The 20,632-nt window shown below is 34.4% G+C and overlaps 1 protein-coding gene across 6 annotated transcripts in view; it reads right to left on the bottom strand.

Moving 5' to 3' along the window:
- TMEM135 (transmembrane protein 135) overlaps window positions 1-20,632 on the bottom strand; it is a 337,564-nt gene that overhangs the window by 204,575 nt on the left and 112,357 nt on the right. For 4 of the 6 annotated variants that reach the window (XM_078433021.2, XM_060605410.3, XM_078433020.2 and 1 more), the window contains exon 5: window positions 14,041-14,106. The exons of the other annotated variants lie outside the window; for them this stretch is intronic. In XM_078433021.2, the coding sequence (XP_078289147.1) occupies window positions 14,041-14,106 (66 nt within the window). The remainder of the gene's footprint in view (window positions 1-14,040; window positions 14,107-20,632) is intronic. 6 annotated transcript variants of the gene reach the window in all.

The following is a 20,632-nucleotide window of genomic DNA, read 5'->3' as shown; positions in this document are numbered from 1 at the left end:
AGATTGCATAATTATTATTGAGCTTTCTTCAACTTCACTGTTCTTTCCTCTGTCTTCTCTATTGTTGAACTCAACTAATGCATGTTTAGTTATTTTTATATTTAATAATAATATTTGAGTTATTTTAATTTTCTGTCCTAAAATTTCAATGTGGTTCTTCCTGTGGTTTCTTTTTCTTTGCTGGGAACTTCAATCTTGCTATTCATATCAACAATGTTTGCAGGGTTGTAACAGTTGTTTTGAAAACTTTTTCATAATTCCAACATCAATGTCATCTCAACACTGGCATCTGTTGATTGCTGTCTTCCCTACAATTGGTTATGATTTCCTTGGTTCTTGGCATGCCAAATACTTTTGGATACAAGTCCTAGAGACTTGTATTATGACATTCCTGATCACGTTAAAGATTCTTGGTCCTCCAGATAATTATTGTTTGTGGTTGTTGCTGTTGCTGCCGTTTTTGCCGATGTTGTTGTTGTTGAAGGCAATCATCCGAACTAGGTCCCAACCACAAGTCCCAACCCACCTTCTCTGGGCTGTGGTTTCAATATCATTTTCAATCTCCCAAGTTTCTTCAGTGTATTCAATATATCTCCACATGCACCACCTAAGGGCAATGGTCTATGGTATAGTTCAGTTTTCAGTCTTTATTGTTAGTACATACATGCTCTGCTCAGAGGTGAGTCGCAGATATCATAGACAGATTTAGGTCATCTTTTTCTCTACCTCCTGTCTCTCCATGACTTTCCCCACATTCTGTCTCCTAAGCTCCTTTTCTTGATCTTCTATGTTGGGGTTTTGCCACCCCCCTCATACCATTGCACATGGACTGCAACTACATCTGCCTCAGAGATGAAGTTGCAAGAAAGGAAGAAAGCAAAAAATAACAGATATTCTCCCCACACTCTTTGGACTATAAGAACCCCTTTTTCTAGTTTCTCTGGTAAAGGGAAAGATCACAGCTGCGACTGTCACTACCACCACTGTTGCTAGAGGACAGTTCTTGGAGTCCTACCAGGAGAATAAAACCAAAATGCAAAACATAATAAGAAAATGGTGATTTTCTACAGTCTTCTTCATACAGGAGCCCTCGTTTCTAGTTCTCTGACCATAAACAGAGGAAGAGGGGGTCCCTTAGAGCTTTTTCTGTCTGTACTCATTGTACAGATCAAGAATAGGAGATTCCTCGGAGTGCAAACAAGGAGAAAAAGGATGGTGAGTGGGAAGAAACAGGAAACTTCACTGGTATCAGTCACACTTCCAGTTTTGACCCTTTTCTCCAATCTTCTGCTATCATTTAAGGTTGCAGATAGTTGCTTTATGTATACCGTTCAGGGTTTTTAGTTGTAATCAGTGGGAGAGACAGACAAAGACAGACTCTACTTCCTTCAACTTAGCAGAAAGAGAATCACAAAATTTCCAGAAATAAACCCTACCATTTATGGTCAATTGATTTTGACAAAGGTGTCCGTGCAATTTAACAAGCAAAGGAGAGTTTTTTCAACAAATGATTCTGGAATAACTGGATATCTATATGCAAAATAAATAGCTGAACCTCTGCCTCACACCATCTGCAAAAGTCAACTCAAAATGGATCACAGATCTAAATGTAAAACCCGGGGTGTCTGGGTAGCTCAGTCAGTTAAATGTCCAGCTCTTGATTTCAGCACAGGTCATGATCTCAGTGTTTGTAAGATTGAGCCCCACGTCAGGCTTTGCGCTGACAGCACAGATCCTGCTTGGGATTCTTTCTCTCTCCAATCACTCTCTGCCCCTTCCCCACGTGCATACACACTCTCTCCCTCTCTCTCAAAATAAGTAAACTTGAAAAAATAAAATAACAATAATAATAATAAATATAAAACCAAAAAATATAAAACTTCTAGAAGAAAACATAGGAGAAAATCTTCGCAACTCTGGATTAGGGAAAGATTTCTTAGCTAGAATACAAAAAACAATTAATAAACTGAACCTTCATCAAAATTTAAAACTTTTACTTTCAAAAAGTACTGTTTACAAAATAGAAACACCACAGACTGGGGAAAAAATTTTTTACATCATGTATTTAACATGAGATTTATATCCAGAATTTTTTAAAAGTCACCTGCTCCAATTCAATGATTAACAAACCCAATGAGGAAATGGGCAAAATATTCCAATAGACATTTTACCAAAGATACACAAATGAATAAGCACACAAAAAGATGCCCAACATCATTAGTCATTAGGGAAATGCAAATTACAACCATAATGAGATACCAGTACATATTTCTAGAATGGCTATAATCAAAAAGACTGGTAATACCAAATATTGGCAAAGATGTTGACAAACTGGACTCCTTGTCCACTGCCACTGGGAATGTAGAATGGCAAAGCCACTTTTTCGTAAATAGTTACTCAGATGACCTAGCAATTCCAATCTTAGGTATCAACCTAAGAGACATAAAAACATATACCAAGCAAAGACTTCTAGGCAAATACAGAAGTAAATTTTTTTAATTTGTTCTATTTTTAGAGAGAGACAGCAAAAGCAGGGGAGAGGGGCAGAGGGAAAAAGAATCTCAAGCAGGCTCCATGCTCACCATGGGATCATGACCTGAGCAGAAACGTTCAACCTACTCAGATGTTCAACCTACTGAGCTACCCCGGCAAGAAGTATTATTTATAAAAGCCAAGACCTGGAAGTAATACGAATCTTCATTAACTAGTTAATAGATAAGCCAAATATTATCCATACAATGGATACTATTCAGTCATGAAAAAGGAAAAACCTGATATGGATAAACCTCAAAAAAACACTACGTGAAAGAAGTCAGACACAAAAGAGTGCCTACTGTATAATTCCATAGATATGAAATTTTCAGAAAAAGCAAATCTATAGACTATGCTATAATAAAGAATATATCTGGTCTCTGTTCCCAGTTTCTGGTACACAACTTCAAACATCCTTAGAATTTCCAGAATGATAGGAGTATCTCTTATGCTAATGAGGTGATTCACAATGATAGATTTAGGATCAGAGTTGATCACCAGAAAGACCACAACCTTTTCTTTTCTGATATGCCACATCCCTACTAGTCATCACAAACAATACTTGTCACTACACAGCAAATTCACCTATTGACAATACAGCCAAGAATCAACAAAGAAAGAAAAAAGATGTACAAACAAAATAGTAAGAAATATATTATACATATATGTGTGTATAAATTAAATTTCTTCGGCAATTCAAAAAGTTTAAATTACTTGTTGGTGGACTCATCCCAACATTTTATACAAAATTCCTTTGGTATGCTTTGTACAAAAAAAATTTTCTGTATATCTAAAGACTATTTTTATAATAGACCCTGCATTTTCTAATATATTCAACCACATTTAGCTATATAACCAAGATAGGCAAGTTTAAGTTCAGTGGGTTGGTGAAGGGGAAGTAGTTGGGGCTGGCTTTACCCATGTGGAAATAATTGCTTTCCTGGCCTAAAGCTCTTCCTATTAGGATCAAAACAAACTGATGTTATCTTAAGAACCCTTCCAATTTTTGAAAAATAAAACCTAAGTGTTCCATACTTAGCCAGACATCGTCCAGATATTGTTTGTTTTGGTTAAGGACAAAATTATGGCACATTTATTTTTGTATTTAAATCAAAAGCAGAGTTTCTATTATGAAGAAAATAAGGGCACTTCAATAGATAATTACCTCGGTATAGCAAGGCACATACAGAATTGGTATAGACAAGGCCACCAAGCTTAAATATTGTGATCTGATATTTTTAAAAACTCAGCTTAGCCCCTGGCCTTCTTTGTCTGCACCAGAATTTTCCAAATAAACTCTGTTCAACAGGAGTATGAAATAATGTCACAGCATATAACATGATGAGCCACTTGAAGCAGATTTAGTGACAAGGACAAAATTTTCCAGCAAGAATAAAATACAAGTTCTGAAGATCAATGTAATTCTGGCATGGATTCTAAATTTTCTGAGCACCTGCCAAAACATAGCATGCTGTTTTGATTCATGGAATTATAAAACTGAAAAAAAAAAAAAACAGAATGAAAAAAAAATATGTATCTATATATACACATATATATATTACCAAGATGCTATGTAAACCAGTCTTCTGCCTCTGGCAGTTCAATATCTAAAGCACCCAGATTGATGGCTATTAAGAAATAAACCTTTTTAAAATGAGCAAGATAGCAATCCCACAACCTCTCTGAAGCCTCTGAATGTTTCATCACCCTAAAGTAATGACCAGTGGCTTCAGTTATCTCCAACTTTCTGTTCTGCAATCAAAACTCATTTCTTCCCATCTCATTAAAGAAAGCTTTGGGATTTCCCTGCATTAGCTTACTTGTTATAAATCCTCTTTGGGCCCTAACCTTTCTCTCTAGATCATTTTCCATATTTATTCCTTCTCTCCTTCTCTGGATACTATCCATTTTCCCCATATGTTTTTTGTTTTGTTTTGTTTTTGTTTTTGTTTTTTAGCTATCTTCTATCTGTTGCTTGAAAGGAAGAAACATTATAATAACTTTTCTAGGTTAAATTCCAATAGATTATTTATATAGCTTGTCAATAAGCATACAATTTGGAAATCACTCCCAGGGGGGAAAACAAAAAACACAAGAGACTTGAAAGAGTTATTCAGGAACATTCTAGAATGGTCAGATTTCCTTTTTTTTTTTTTTTTTTTTTTTTTTTAATTTTTCCCTTACATGATATGGGAGGGAGCTAATCAAGTTAACAAAGAGTATATTTTAAATGGCAATGGACATGTATAAAGCATCTTAACATTTTCTTCCAGTTAAAATACAATACATAAATCAGAGGCCTTCTTGCAGAAGAGATAACCCAATTTTCCTTGACAGGATCACTGAGCCTTAGGCTGCACTTCTGGAAGGTCAGTGTCTCACCAGTCACAGCGGGACTTTTGTCCCACTAAGACTTGGAATTATCAGAACTAAGTTTCTAATATTCAATGATTTCACCCTGTTTTTCTAATAGAATTCTTATGTTTATTTGTACATTTCAGTTTTTCTGCCATTGCACTAACTCCTGCTATGTTTTATTCTATGTATGTAAACAAAATCATGCTCCATAGAATTTGGTTGAGTAGGAGACGTCAAGTTCGTAACTAAATATATTCTTTCTATAACTGAGCTATCGGCATTAGACAGCAGAGGGCACTGACAAATATGCTGACCAAAATATTTAAAGTCTGTCTTTCATTACCAACTCTCAGTTCACACACTGTTACAAATAACCACAATCCAGAGATTTCCATATACTCAAATACAGAATATACTTAATCATATTTAATTAAATAAAAAAGTTATAATTCAGTATAGACTAAATTTTAATAGACTTCCTTTGGGCCAGACATTGTGCTAACTGCTTTATACATGTTATCTAATTTGCTTCTCACAAAGTAATGCATGAAGTGGATGCATTTATTCCTATTTACAGAACAAGACACTGAGTAGCAATGTCACAAGTGGCAGGTTGTGGGTTCAGCTACTAAACTATATATATAAAGCTTCCTGAGAGAAGAACCCATACTAGGTTTATTTACCATTAAAACCTAGCACCTAGTATAGTCCCTGGGACTCAATATTTAGGGAAAGAAAGGAAGGGAAGGGACACTAGATCTGACTCAAGTGCCATGCCTCAGATCTTTAAGATGCTCTCAATAGTATTTCCTCATTTGATCAGAGTTTACCAGCCACTAGGCCCCGGCATTCACTAGACACCAAGCCACTAAGATCTCAGTATCTGAAATACTAACACTTTGCTTATTAGAGACATACATATTTCCTGAGGTGGTATTAAAACAGAAGAGCAAAAATAAACAGATAAATAAAATATTTAACTAAGAAAAACTAAATGCAATTTTAAAAATATAAATATATGAAAGCTTACTTCTAGGTTTATTTATATAAAGAATTCTCATTCACAAAAAGAAAAAAACACTTAAAAAGTAAACTAAATTGAATACAATTTTTAACAGTTTTAACAATGTTGGAAGTATATCTTAATATCTTAAATACTCGATTAACTTTGTGAACAAGATTGAATATTAAATATGTAAATTTCAGTCTCTTCAAATAGTCTTTCACTCATGAAAAAATGTCACAAAATTTATCACTAATATCACAATTTCATGATTTTGAAATAATATAACCCTAGTATTTACTACACATATAAATCTATATTTATGGTTACATTTATCTTAAACTGAGAGGTGATTAAATCAAAGTGGTATTTATCACAGATATTCTTTCTAAATAACTCTATTACTTGTTCATCAGAACTATACGAAGATCCTTATTATATGCTAGGCAGATGCTAAATCTGAAGAAACAGAAATCCGTAACAAAGAGCTCCTACTCTTACTGCAGCAATTACACTACAACAAGATATTCCGTATTACTTATGTAGGGCATTTTGTTCCTGAAAGGCAAAAAAGATTTCTATTCTTATAAAGCATGTAGAATACAGCAATATAAAACAAAAGTAGATACTGAGTCAAATCCCCTATCCATCTTTCCAAAATAGCAATCCATGCTGCTGTGTTCTACTTTATATACAAAAATCTTTAAATACATTTCAAACCCCTTGCTATGTCTTCATCTGTTTTGCCTTACTCAAACTGTGTGTTCCTTGAATTCAAAGAAGAAAGAACAATGAAAAATATTTATTGGGGCGCCTGGGTGGCTCAGTCGGGTAAGCGTCCGACTTCAGCTCAGGTCATGATCTCACAGTTCGTGGGTTCGAGCCCCGCATCGGGCCCTGTGCTGACAGCTCAGAGCCTGAAGCCTGCTTAGGATTCTGTGTCTCCCTCTCTCTACCCCTCCCCCCTCACACTCTGTCTCTATCTCCCAAAAATGAATAAACGTTAAAAAAAATCTTTTTTAATAAAAGAAAAGAAGAATACTTCTTTAAAATAGTTTACAGAAGTGGCTAGGCATTAAAATCAGTAGATTTTAGTAATTCTGTATGATAGATTAGTAGTTCTATACTAGATGAGTAAATCTATATAAATAAATATAGACACTGGAGCCATAAGCTAGACCCAAGAGACAAAGTCTTTGGGGATGGAGTCCATGCACCTAAATTTTATAGAGCTCCAAAGGCAATTCTCATGTACAGTAAAGGCCAAGAACGACTTTTTTAAAAAAGGGGAAGGGGGATATACAAAGCTGCCTAGAAGTAGAAAATGTTACAGCTGTATAGGATCTTAAAGATCAACTAACCAATTCATTTTCTAAAGTACGAATCTGAAGTTGTAAGAAGTTAAGTAAACTGCCCAAGAACACATAGATAGTACAGCCAGGAAGAGAACCCACACCGACTAGCATGCAGATGAGTGCTCTTTCCAGCACACAAAACTGGCTATTCCATTTGGGAAGGAGATAAAAGTATTAATTCTTGATTCATAAGCTTAATCAATGTAAGTAAGCATTCGTATGGTAAATTATCAGGGAAACATGAATTCAAAAAAACAAACAAACAAACAAACTACAGTTGACTCTTGAACAATGTGGAGGTTAGGGGCACCAAACCTTACCCAGTAAAAAATCTGCATATAACTTTTGACTCCCCAAAAACTTAACAACTAATAGTCTACAGTTGATTGCAAGCCTTAAGATAACTTAACCAGTCAATTAACACATGTTTCCTATTTTATAAGTTTTATATATTGTATTCCTATAATAAAGTAAGCTAGGAAAAAAAGAAAATGTTAAGAATATCATAAAAAGACAAAATGCATTTATAAAATTAAAAAAATCCATATATAAGTGGACCTGTGCAGTTCAAATCTTGTGTTGTTCCAAGGTCAGCTATACTTTCTTGAATTTTAAACACCTCCTTTGGAAAGAACTGTGATAAAAGAATCTAAAATGGAAAGTTGTTTTGATATATAAATGAGCTGAATAATTACTAAGTGCCCAGAACAGATACTAAATAAATGTTACTTCCCTTCAACACCACACCCTACTCCCCTCCTTTTTAATTCTACATCAAGATGTCTCTCCTTAACTCTCAACTATGCCCATTTGTACACTTTCTCCTAATTAACAATGCCTTCTGACCTCCTCTCCTTCAGCAATGTTCATAAATTCCTATAAGGCCCAGCTGAAGATATGCTTCCTAAGAAACTTTCTAAACTAACTTAACCTTACTCTAATTACTTGTTTCTTCCTCTATTAGTTAAATTATTTGTACTCTTAAACCTTACACTTCTTCATAATTTCTTTTAAAGGTATGTAATTGTAATTACTTTCTAGCTCCTTTCTATATTTTTATTTTCTTCCATAAGTTTTTAGTGGGCTGGAACGTAAGTCCCCCAAAGGCAAGGATACTGGTTTGATTTGCTCACTCATAAATTACAAGCACTTAAAACAATGCCAGAAATATAGAAGGTGCTCCATAAATACTTGCTGAATAAATGGGAAAGGATTATTTCTCCTTCCATTCATCTCTCCAAAATTCCAAATGTAATGCTAAAGACAAAGACATGAAAAATTAAACTTTTTCAAAACAATGAAAATAAGTATGCATATTTAACATTTTAGAAATACATAAAATTTTTAAAAATTAACAGAGCTACAAGGGCACCTGGGTGGCTCAGTTGGTTGAGCATCCGACTTCGGCTCAGGTCATGATCTCACAGTTCATGGGTTGGAGCCTAGAGCTGCTTTGGATTCTGTGTCTCCCTCTCTCTCTGCCCCTCCCCAGCTCACACACACACACACACACACACACACACACACACACACTATCTCTCTCTCTCTCTCTCTCTCTCTCTCAAAAATAAATAAATGTAAAAAAAATTTTTTTTTAAATTAATAGAGCTAAAAAGATAAGTAAACTCACTGGCTATAAAAAGTCATTTAACTTCTTTATTCTACACTCCCAGTGATATCCTTGTAAGAACTGGATAGGATGAGCTGATAAATAGAAGGTAAAGGATTAAATTAAGACCTGGAGCTTGCAATCCTACCTTCCCAAAGTAAAGAATTTCTAAAATTTGTTCTCTCTCAAAACTTTGAATTAAGAATAATCTAATGAAAAAACCCACTTTCTGACTTACTTAGATCTTAAATTATATAAAAAAACAGTAGATTTTTTTAATACATAAATTTAAAAGAATTACTCTATCTTTCAACAAAAGGGTTGTTTTACTCTATGCATAAACACCTGGAAGACTGAACATAGAATCACATCTTTCCCAAAGAAATCACAAAAGTGTAATTTTTGAGCCCAGCACATTCAATAACTGCGATAATGGTAAATTTCATAAATGAGCCCCACCAATAAAGAAACAAATTTAAAACAATTCTACCCAGCCCACAACTATATGGTCAACTAATCTTCAACACAGCAGGAAAGAATATTCAATGGGAAAAAGACAGTCTCTTCAACAAACAGTGTTGGGAAAACTGGACAGAAACATGCAGAAAAATGAAACTGGACCACTTTCTTACACCATACACAAGAATAAATTCAAAATGGATGAAAGACCTAAATGTGAGACAGGAAACCATCAAAATCCTAGAGGAGAACAGAGGTAGCAACCTCTTTAAACCCAGCCACAACAACTTCTTATTAGACACATCGCCAGAGGCAAGGGAAACAAAAGCAAAAATGAACTACTGGGACTTCATCAAGACAAAAAGCTTCTGGACAACAAAGGTACAATCAACAAAACTAAAAGGCACCCTAAGAAATGGGAAAAGATATTTGCAAATGACAGATCTGATAAGGGGTTAGAATCCAAAATCTATAAAGAATTTACTAAACTCAACACCCAAAAAACAAATAATCCGGTGAAGAAATGGGCAGAAGACATGAATAGACATTTTTCCAAAGAAGACATCCAGATGGCCAACAGACACATGATAAGATGCTCAACATCACTCATCATCAGGGAAATACAAATCAAAACCACAAGAAGATACCACCTCACACCTATCAGAATGGCTAAAATTAACAACACAAGAAACAACAGGTGTTGGCAAGGATGCGGAGAGGGAAGAACACTCTTGCACTGTTGGTGGGAATGCAAACTGGTGCAGCCACTCTGGAAAACAGTGTGAAGGTTCCTCAAAAAGTTAAAAATAGAACTACCCTATGACCCAGCAATTGCACTACTAGCTATTTACCCAAAGGATACAAAAATACAGATTCAAAGGGGTACATGTACCCCAAAGTTTATAGCAGCATTATCAACAATAGCCAAACTATGAAAAGAACCCAAGTGTCCATACACTGATGAATGATAAAGATGTGGTGTATATACATACATATGTAGAGACATACATATACACCACGGAATATTACTCAGCCATCAAAAGGAATAAAATCTTGCCATTTGCAACAATGTAGATGGAGCTAAAGTGTATTATGCTAAACAAAATGTCAGCCAGAGAAAGACAAATGTTGTAAGATTGCACTCATGTGGAATTTAGGAAACAAAACAGATTAACATATGGGAAGTAGATATAAAAGAGGTGGGGGGAACAAACCATAAGAAAATAACTCTGTTATTTTCTTAATTTAAGAATTTCTTATTTAAGAACTCTGTTCTTAACAACAGAGAACGAAGGGTTGATGGAGGGATGTGCATGGGGAATGGGCTAGATGGGTGATGGATATTAAGGAGGGCACTTGTTATCATGAGCACTGGGTGTTGCAGGTAAGTGATAAATTCTGGATTTCCACTCCTGAAGCCAAAATTGCACTATATGTTAACTTACTCGAATTAAAATAAAAATGTGAAAAGAAAAAAAAATTCTACCCAGAAAAACTGTCTGCTTCCTTGCCTATGTAATTTAATAAAGATACAAAAATCTAGCCCACATATAGGACTGTACAAAGAACATATCAACATGGTTAGACATTTAGTGACAAAATAGAACTGTGAAGGGTACTTTTTCCATTCATTTTACGCGACATATTTCTTTACACATATGAAAAGGGGACAGTGATAATCAGAATGCATAAAAAATCATGGCTGATTACAATAATCTCAGACGTCTCAGCTACTGTGCTCTTTTTTAATTGTCAAAATATAGGATAATTGAATAAACAGAAAACTCTAGTCTAACTAAGTGAATTACATTGAAGGAGATTATATTGTATGATGGGAATGAATGGGAATTAGAGTCAGACAGGGGTTCAAATTGTCTCTCTCCCATTTCCTAGCTGTTTGATCACAGACTAATGTCTAAACTCTCTGAGCCTCGTTTTATCTATAAAATGAGAATAATTTCCCCTTTGCAGAGTGGGGATGAAGAATTAAAAATATAATGTGTCACTCCTTTGCTTAAATCCTCCAATGATGCATTATTAACATATTATAAAGTCAGTTTCAAACTCCTTCAAAAACTACCTTATTTTTTTTTAATGTTTATTTATTTTTGAGAGAGAGACAGACAGACAGAGCATGAGCAGAGGAGGGGCAGATAGAGAGGGAGAATCAATATCTAAAGCAGGCTCCAGGCTCTGAGCTGTCAGCACAGAGCCCAATGTGGGGCTTGAACTCACAGATCACAAGATCATGACCTGAGCCAAAGTTGAACACTTAACCGACCGAGCCACCCAGGTGCCCCTACCTTCTTATTTTCTGAGAAAGAAACCATGTTTTCTGGTCTCAACAGTTCTTAAAACATCCAAGTAGAAATTCCCAATAACTAGACAAAATGTGTAGGCTTAGACTTAGAACACAGGGAAGGGCAGACAAGAAAAGTTCAATGTCATCATGCAACCAGATAACAGCTTACTTATCTTTTTGTAATTCGGATATACCAGTCTTTATTCTTGCTACCTGATAGCATTGTCACGGGGTTACTTCTTAATCTACTGTTTAACAGAAATTTTCACAGCAATGGGCTAGAACAATTTTGTAAATGCCCTAGAATAAGTAAGCTGCTGACCCCTCTGCTCCCTTAGCATATCATAACGTTTCCAATATGATAAATATGGTGATTTCAGCTTCTCTTTAAATAACCCATTAAATTGTTAGCCTTTTAGGTTTTCTCCTACTCCCAAACAAATTATCGATTATTGCCTTGATACTAACTAAAATTTAGCACATTCCAAATGGAATCTGGACTCTAGTTACTTCTAGACTCAACATAAACTAAGTATTTTTTACTCTCTACCAGATTTTTTTCCCCAGGTATTGAAGCAATTATTTTCTCAACCAGAGAGTAAGCACTTCTAAAGGCCAGAATCATGCTATATTATCCATTTCCATAACACTTAGCCCAGCATCTCCAAAAATCTATGCTAACTGTATATACACATATTTAATATCTTTGGGTTTTGTCTTAATTCTCTATTTTCCAAGTCAAATAATTAAATTAAAATTAATTTGTAGCCTATTCTAAATACCATTTACTGAATACTTACTACATCACTGTATTTTTTTAAACTACAAAATATTATCATTTGTTATCAACACCAACATATCAGAGACTTATAAGAAACCTCAAAACTTAAGACATATTAAAACATGAAAAATACTATATGGTAACTATGAGATATCAGATTAGAAGACACATACCATTTTCAGAGATCCTAAAATGTAAAAGAAAACGATGTGCATCTTAACAGTTTTAACTTTATTTTAGAAACTGAAAGTCAGTGCTTAAAAACTTTGTCCAACATTAATACCTGTTAACAAAGTTAGCAACCTCTGCAATCCCTAATTCCTTAGTAACTGGGGGAGAAATGGATCAAAAGTGGGCTGTTTTACCCACTTCCTCTCCATTATGTGAAATATGTACATATCCAATATGTGTCGATATGCTCAAAATATTACTTTTAAAACTGTCTCGCATGCATTTCCCCAAACTTCCTTCAACAGAAGATAAAATTTAAAAATTAATTGCCACCGCCCAAGAGAAAATACATAGTATTTACTAAAATATGAAATTTATTTTGATATATTCTAGGCAGATAAATATGTCTGACTTTATTAGTGGGATTTTTTTTTTTTTCTCAAAATGGTACCACATACTATAGTTAGTTGAGAATACAAAGGGATCAGTTAAGTCTTTTTCATTGACAAAATATATACTACAAGTTAACACCGAAGTGCCTTGCCAAGATACAATTCAACACTTAAGAGTATATCATTTCCAAATGATTATACATTTTTGCCTAACAAGAAGATATATTGACTGACAAAATTTATAATCATACAATAACACAATTTCAGTTAACTCCTCAGATATTCAGTCACTTCTACTATTAAATACTTAGGTTACTGAATTATAAATATTAAATTAAATAAAAGAACTTAATTCTAGAATGAGGAACACTATATTTTATCCTTAAGTATTTGCTAGTAGAATAGAAAAAGGAATATGGCAATGTGATGTCATATTCTACATCAACTTAAGCATGTCTTAGTGAGAAAGTGAATTCAGAAAAGGCAGACAGAGTGGTAATTAGGCTGATAATCATTCTGGAATGAAAATTTATTTCCAGTGGTAGCATTTTTTTTTTTTTTAAGAATTGGTAGAAACATTTAGAAAAGTCAAAAATTAGAATCTGTTCCTTAATTGAGCCTCAACTATAAAACAGACTAAATTCATTTCTGTCCCCCCACCACACATTTTGTCTCTTGTCTCTCTCGTTCTCTATGTGATAAATGTCAACATTACAAATTATTTTATCCTAAGAAAGAAGTATCAGATCTGTAGGACATAGGATAAAAAGAAAGGAAAAAGCACAGGATTATTTTCATTAAAAATATATATATGTGTAAAACTTACTATTACATAAAATATCATTTTCTTTTAACAGTAAAAGCAATCGGCAACCAAAGATTAAAAGACTTAGCATTTTGTTTTCAACCTAAGGTCTGGTTCCAATATGACTGAACTAGAACAGATTTGTAGGTAAGATTCACTCACCAAGTATTTCTCAATTTGTTATATAAATTATCACAGAATTCCCATTTTATATTTTAAAAATGGCAGACTAAGGAATGAGAAATAATATTTATGTCAAAATTCTCATCTTACTTCTCCATTTCTTAACGTTGTGATGGTTCCTCTTGCTACTCCCATTCTAAATAGTGTTTCTGTGGCCTGTGAATTTAAAAAAAAAAAAAAAGCAAAAATATATCATTTATATTCTTTACTCCCACCCCAAAACTGAAGAAAACATTCATTACTATTACATTTCCAGCAACTTCTAGAGGAGCATCAATACAGCACAATAAGAGGTACATGATCTACATTCTACTTCAGAAACATCATTTTCAGAATGTTTTAATGTTATCAAGAACTCAAGTGAAATTGTTTCAAAGGTTATTTTGATCTGATAGTATTCACCCATATCTATATGGTTTCAAATTAGTACACTTAGATAAGTTTAAACCTTAGTTTGATTAAAAAGATTAAGTAATAAGCTAGCACTTGAATTCAATTCAGAAATTATCATTTATTCTATTTTTCATTCCATTTAAGTTCAGTTGAAATCACTTCACTGCTACTGAAATACTGACAGAAGATGAAATAATTCAGTGATTCCACACATAAAATAATACCAAAAAAGAGTGATTGCTTTTTATACACTAACAATGAATAATCCTAAAATGAAATTAACAGTTCCAAAGAAGCAAAAGACTTGTTCACTGAAAACTACAAAACACTGCTAAAAGAGATGAAAGAACCATAAGTAAATGGAAAGACATCCTGTGTTCATGAACTGGAAGACAAATGTTAAGATGTTGATACCACCAAAAATGATCTATAGAATCAGTGTGAATCCTACCAAAATCCCAATGACTGTTTTACAGAAATCTAAAAAAAAACATCCTATAATTGATACAGAACCCAAGGGTCTCCAAATACCCCCAAACAATCTTGAAAAAGAGGAACAAAGTGAGAACTCAAACTTCCTGATTTCAAAACTTATTTCAAAGCTACAGTAATCAAACAGTGTGGTACAGTCGTAGACAAACAGATAGGTCAATGAAATAGAACAGAGAGCTCAAAAATAAAACCCCTGCATACATGGCCTACCAAAATCATTCAATGGGGGAAAGGACAATCTTTTTAATATCCACATGCAAAAGAATGAATTTGCACCTTTGCCTTATGCCACATACAAAAATTAACTCAAAAGGGATCGAAGACCTAAATATAAGAGCTAAAATTATAAAACTCTTAGAAGAAAAATAAGGGAGGATTCAGTGTCTAGCAAGGACTTGCTTCCTGGTTCCTGGATGGCTGGAAACAAACAGAAACAAGTTCTTTCTCTACTCATAAGTGCCCTGATTCTACCCTGAGTGCTCCTCATCTAATCTGATTTACCCCACCTCCTGATACCATGACACTGAGGGGTAGGGGTTTGACATGAATTTCTCATTCAGTCCATGAGAAAGTATTCCAGTACAAGGGGGCAAGAAATACAAAGGCCAATAGGTAAGATTATGCTTGGCATGTGCAAAGACAAACAAGATAGCCAGTGAGGCCGAGAAAAAGGTTTCATGGGACTAAGGTTGAAAAAACGAGAGGATGCAAATTCATCTGCTCAACATGTGTTTCTAATTTTTAACCTGGCATAAGAGAAAGGCATTTCCAACCTTCAATAATAGAAAATATAACTCAAAAGATGTTCAACAAAACACACATTTTAAGAATTAGGAACCCCAAAAATGAACCAAAAACATAAAAAAGACAATTCTAAATTTAAAACTGAATGAATATCTAAAGAAATCCAAAGGGTAGGAGGGATGAAAACCTGGAGGACAAAAGAAAGGAAAGTGCACATGATCATTAAAATATATATATTTGCAAAGGTTATTATTAGGTAAAATGTTGCAAAATCAGTGAGATCAGGGTAATATAAGTAGACACAAGATCATTTAGATTTAATGAAGTAAACAACAGAAGAAATAAATAAAAGTTTGCATATGGTTGCCTCTGGGTTGTGAAAATCAGGCATGAGAAGAGGTGAAGAAGAATACCACTCTTTTTCCATTAGCTTCGCAGCACACTATTTGCTTAAACTACATATAAATCCTGATCAAAACTTTTTTTCATAACTTTTAAAGATTGATTTTAAGTATATCAATAGTGTCCAATTTTGCAAAAAGGTCAAATACTTTACAATTTCTATAGAGTGGTGCACATAAGAATATAGTCAAGGACTGAATGAAAGGATATAAAAGTCAAACAGTGTAAGCAAACTCTTTCAAAAAGTTTGACAATAAAGGTAAGAAATGAGAATGAGTTGTTGGTAGAAAGAACAGAGTTGAGAGAAAACTGAAAACAGTACACTTTTAGGTTAGAAGAGATTTAAACAAGTTTTTAATGGCTAAGTAGAAGTTGTCAGTAAGGTGGAAGAAGTTTAGACACAGGGAGGGAAATGGAAGGGGATTCCTGTGGAAGACAGGATCAAGAGCACACAGCTATCCATCCGCTGTGTTAAAAGGGACAAGGTACAAATAGAGGAGCATGCTTTCCCTATCCCTCCCTCTGCCCTTAGCCCTCCCCCTTCCCCCAGGCAACTAGAGGACAGGATAATCTTCTGAGAATCACAAAGACACTGAATGAAGGAGGGAGGGGGGTGGAAGGGACTATGTAATGTAAAAGTAAAACAGAAGGGGACAGAACTGCCAAGCAACACTAAAAGCCCAGCTAAGGCTGAAAATCATACATCTTTGTTGTTACAAATCTACACAGTCACAGAATTAGAAAGCTAAAAAGATTCACAGTTTAGGAATTATCAAGGCAAAGTGAGCAACCCTAGACCAGATATGAATTTAAAAGTAACTTTTAATTCAACATTTATTGGTAAAATACAGCATGTGATTTATAAATAAAAGTAAATTTTTTCTAACATTTTTTAAATTAGAAGAGCAATCTTTAGTTTTAAAGTCCTAAACACACACCCAGAGGTTGGGGGGTGATATCTACATGCTAAGTTAGAAAATAAAAAATCTTTTAGAGAAAACACTGCTAAATTTTGTGAATGTATCACAATAAGAAGATAATTCCAAATTCATAATTCACTAAAATAGGCCATTATTAGAAAAGGAAAGGGGTTATTCACATACCCAAACAAAAAACAGATTTTAAATGAACAACTTTGCTGACAAACGAATTTTACTAAAGCATATAAAGCTAGGTGTTGAAAAATCTATTTACAGACATTGCTACTGAAGGAAAAAATTTTCACACCAGTGATGTACTTGTATTTTTTCTATTCTTCATGATATATACATTAAATTACATCTTCCATCTTCCTGTTTCTTTTTAAACTTTAATCTGGGATGTGATTAATGGTACTCATGTAGGTCAGGTTAGTTACTGTATATATTTGAGGAGCAAAAGGTGACAGGCGGAGGCAGCAAGCACTTGTGATAAAATATGCAAAAACTTCTCTAAACCAGATCAAACTATTTGCTTTCTTGTGTCTCAAAAACCAGAGGTAGTTTGAAGATCTACTTCTTTTTCTACATTATCTCCAGTAGAAGAATACCAAATCCAATCTTTTGTTTCCAACTAAATTGATTTATTTCATCAGCTCTTCCCACCAACATTTTCAAGGATGGCTCATTCTAACCGCACTCTGTCAATTCAGCTCAGGCTCCTTTGATTCTATAGGGAAGCGCTGGAGTGTACAACATTCTTTTGACCTCTACTAAAGAGACTGCTTTTAACTTACTTGTACCCAAACAATGGCTAACAAGTGTCAAAAAACAATGAGATACTGGGCTAACTCTTACCATTTATAAATTTACCACCAGCAAATTCTTCATTGAAATTCCCCTCTCCTTGACTTTTGATAATTAAAACGATTACTACAAAAACACTCATTAAACATTTTCTGTCAGTGGCAAAGGAAAAAAAATCTACAGGTCCTTATTTAAAAATAGGGTACCAAGAGAGACTGCTTTTTAAAAGAGTGTTAGATAAAAAGAGACTTAGGAGACATGAAATCTACATAATAAGTGCAAAGCTCTGGGCTGGATCCTTGTGTTTGTATGTGTATGTGTGCAAATCTAAAAAGATCCAGGATTTATAATGAGTTGATAACAGTAGTAGTCTCTGGATGTTTTCCTTTTCTTTACTTTCTAACATTCAACATGCACATATACTGTTTGGTAATAATAAAAAGGAAAAAAAAAAAGTAACAACTTTTGTTACACTAAAAGATAAAACATTTAAAATAGAATTTTGGAACAATGAAAAGTGTTATAACACAAGCAGTACTACAGTAAGTAGCTCCTACTAGGAAAGATAGCCAAATTCAACAGAGACTCATGCTCTTAAAGTCTAATAATTTTTCATTCAATAAAGCAACAGAAAATAAGCAAAATTAAGAAGAAATGAATACTGGGATGCCTGAGTGGCTCAGTCAATTAAGCTCCCAACTCCTGATTCAGCTTAGGTCATGATCTCACAGTTCAGGCTCTGTATGGACATCACAGAACCTACTTGGGATTCTCTCTCCCTCTCTCTCTGCCCCTCCCCAGCTCACATGTGTACATTCTCTCTCTCAAAATAAACTTTAAAAATAATACATATTTAATATACTTTACCTTGAAAAGCAATATAAAAGCTTTAAAGCATCTTATTACAGAAAGAATTGAGTGCATTAATTTAATATATGGTTTATTAATATAAAGACAACAATTGTAGTTAGCAGGCATTTGTCTCCCATTAGTCAAGCAACTAGAATTCTAGTTACCTTATTCCCATTATTTACTATCTGGGCAACCTTAGGCAGATAGCTTAAACTCTCTAAGCTCTGACCTCCTCTGTAAAATGGTAACAGCTATTACCAACCCATCTTCTCGTGGTGGTCAATGCAGGTTTTAACATCTGCAAGAAGCTCAGTAAAGAGCTAGCTAAATAGAAAATAGTGAATCCAAAGTCTAGCTTAGGACAGTACTTTTGCAATGAAAGAGTTTTAAAAATACTAATTTTGATCCTTTTAATGTAAAAATAAGAATTGGACTAATAAAAAACCAAATATGAATGAGCTTTAACATCAGCTATGAATCTAAAACACAAAAATCTATGTCAAAGACTCTTGGCACTTACTGTTCTATGACTATCTCTTAATTGTCCTGGTTCACCACCTAAACAGAGAGGTCCTAGATGGTATGAATTAAATTTTTTATTTACATATTCCCAGCACCTTGTGTAATATATAACAATATAGCATAAAGATTAAGGAAGCTAGGTTTAGAAGCAGGTTTTTCTTTAGAAAAAGATTGTTGAGTTCTGTTCTAGCTTTGCCATTTGTAAGATGTGTGATCTTGGACAAGCAACTTCACTTCTTTGAGCTCAACTACATCATTAGCAAAATAATGATACATAACTGAAGGAAAATTCTAAGTGCTCAATAAATGATCATTTTACTACCAATAATATGACAGAGAAAATTCAGGGACGCCTGCGTGGCTCAGTTGGTTAACCGTCCGACTTCAACTCAGGTCACGATCTCCCGGTCCCTGAGTTTGAGCCCTGCGTCGGGCTCTGGGCTGATGGCTCAGAGCCTGGAGCCTGCTTCAGATTCTGTGTCTCCCTCTCTCTCTGCCCCTCCCCCGTTCATGCTCTGTCTCTCTCTGTCTCAAAAATAAATAAACGTTAAAAAAAAAAAAAAGAAAATTCAGAATTCCACTCTAACTTAAATATCAGTCATCAATTGCAATTAAAAATGCAATTAAAAACTACATCTGGGGGCACCTGGGTGGCTCAGTTGCTTGAGTGTCTGACTTCAACTCAGGTCATGATCTCACAGTTCATGAGTTGAAGTCCTGCATCGGGCTGTGTGCTGACAGCTCAGAGCCTGGAGCCTGCTTTAGATTTTCTCCATCTCCCTGTCTCTCTGTCCCTCCCCTGCTTGTGCTCTGTCTCTCTCTCAAAAGCAAACATTAAAAAATTTAAAAAATAAAAAATAAAAAACAAAAAAATAACATCAGATAATGATTAAAAATGTATTATAACATATAAAACAATCAATCACAATTAGCACATTACACGAGATGGTCATTTATTTATGCTAAAATTCTTGAAAGGATAACTAGAAAATAGAAAACTTACATTATTTCAAAAAGATTAATTTAGCAAAAGCCTTCAAAAATCATATGCAAAATTTATTCCCCAACTGTTTATCCTAGCCATAGAAGAAAAAAGATTTAAACATTGAGGTTTTCAAGCACCAGCTACTTTCCTTCCTTGTAATGATAAAAACACAAAATAAAAATTAGGAAAACTAAAAGAAACAACAAGAACCATACAATCCTCTCAACAGATGCAGAGAAAGCATTTGACAAAATACAGCATCCTTTCTTGATACAAACCCTCAAGAAAGTAGGGATAGAAGGAGCATACCTCGAAATCATAAGGGCCATACATAAACAACCCAAAACTAATATCATCCTCAATGGGGAAAAACTGACAGCTTTCCACCTAAGGTCAGGAACAAGACACGGATGTCTACTCTCACCACTGTTATTCAACATAGTATTGGAAGTCTTAGCCTCTACAATCAGACAACACAAAGAAATAAAAGGCATCCAAATCGGCCAGGAGGAGGTCAAACTTTCACTCTTCACAGATGACATGATACTCTATACGGAAAACCCAAAAG

The sequence above is a fragment of the Panthera onca genome, chromosome D1 (assembly GCF_046562875.1).
Source record: "Panthera onca isolate mPanOnc1 chromosome D1, mPanOnc1 haplotype 2, whole genome shotgun sequence".
NCBI lineage: Eukaryota > Metazoa > Chordata > Mammalia > Carnivora > Felidae > Panthera > Panthera onca.
The sequence above is the reverse complement of the archived record's forward strand: the minus strand, read 5'-3'. Positions and strand labels throughout refer to the sequence as shown.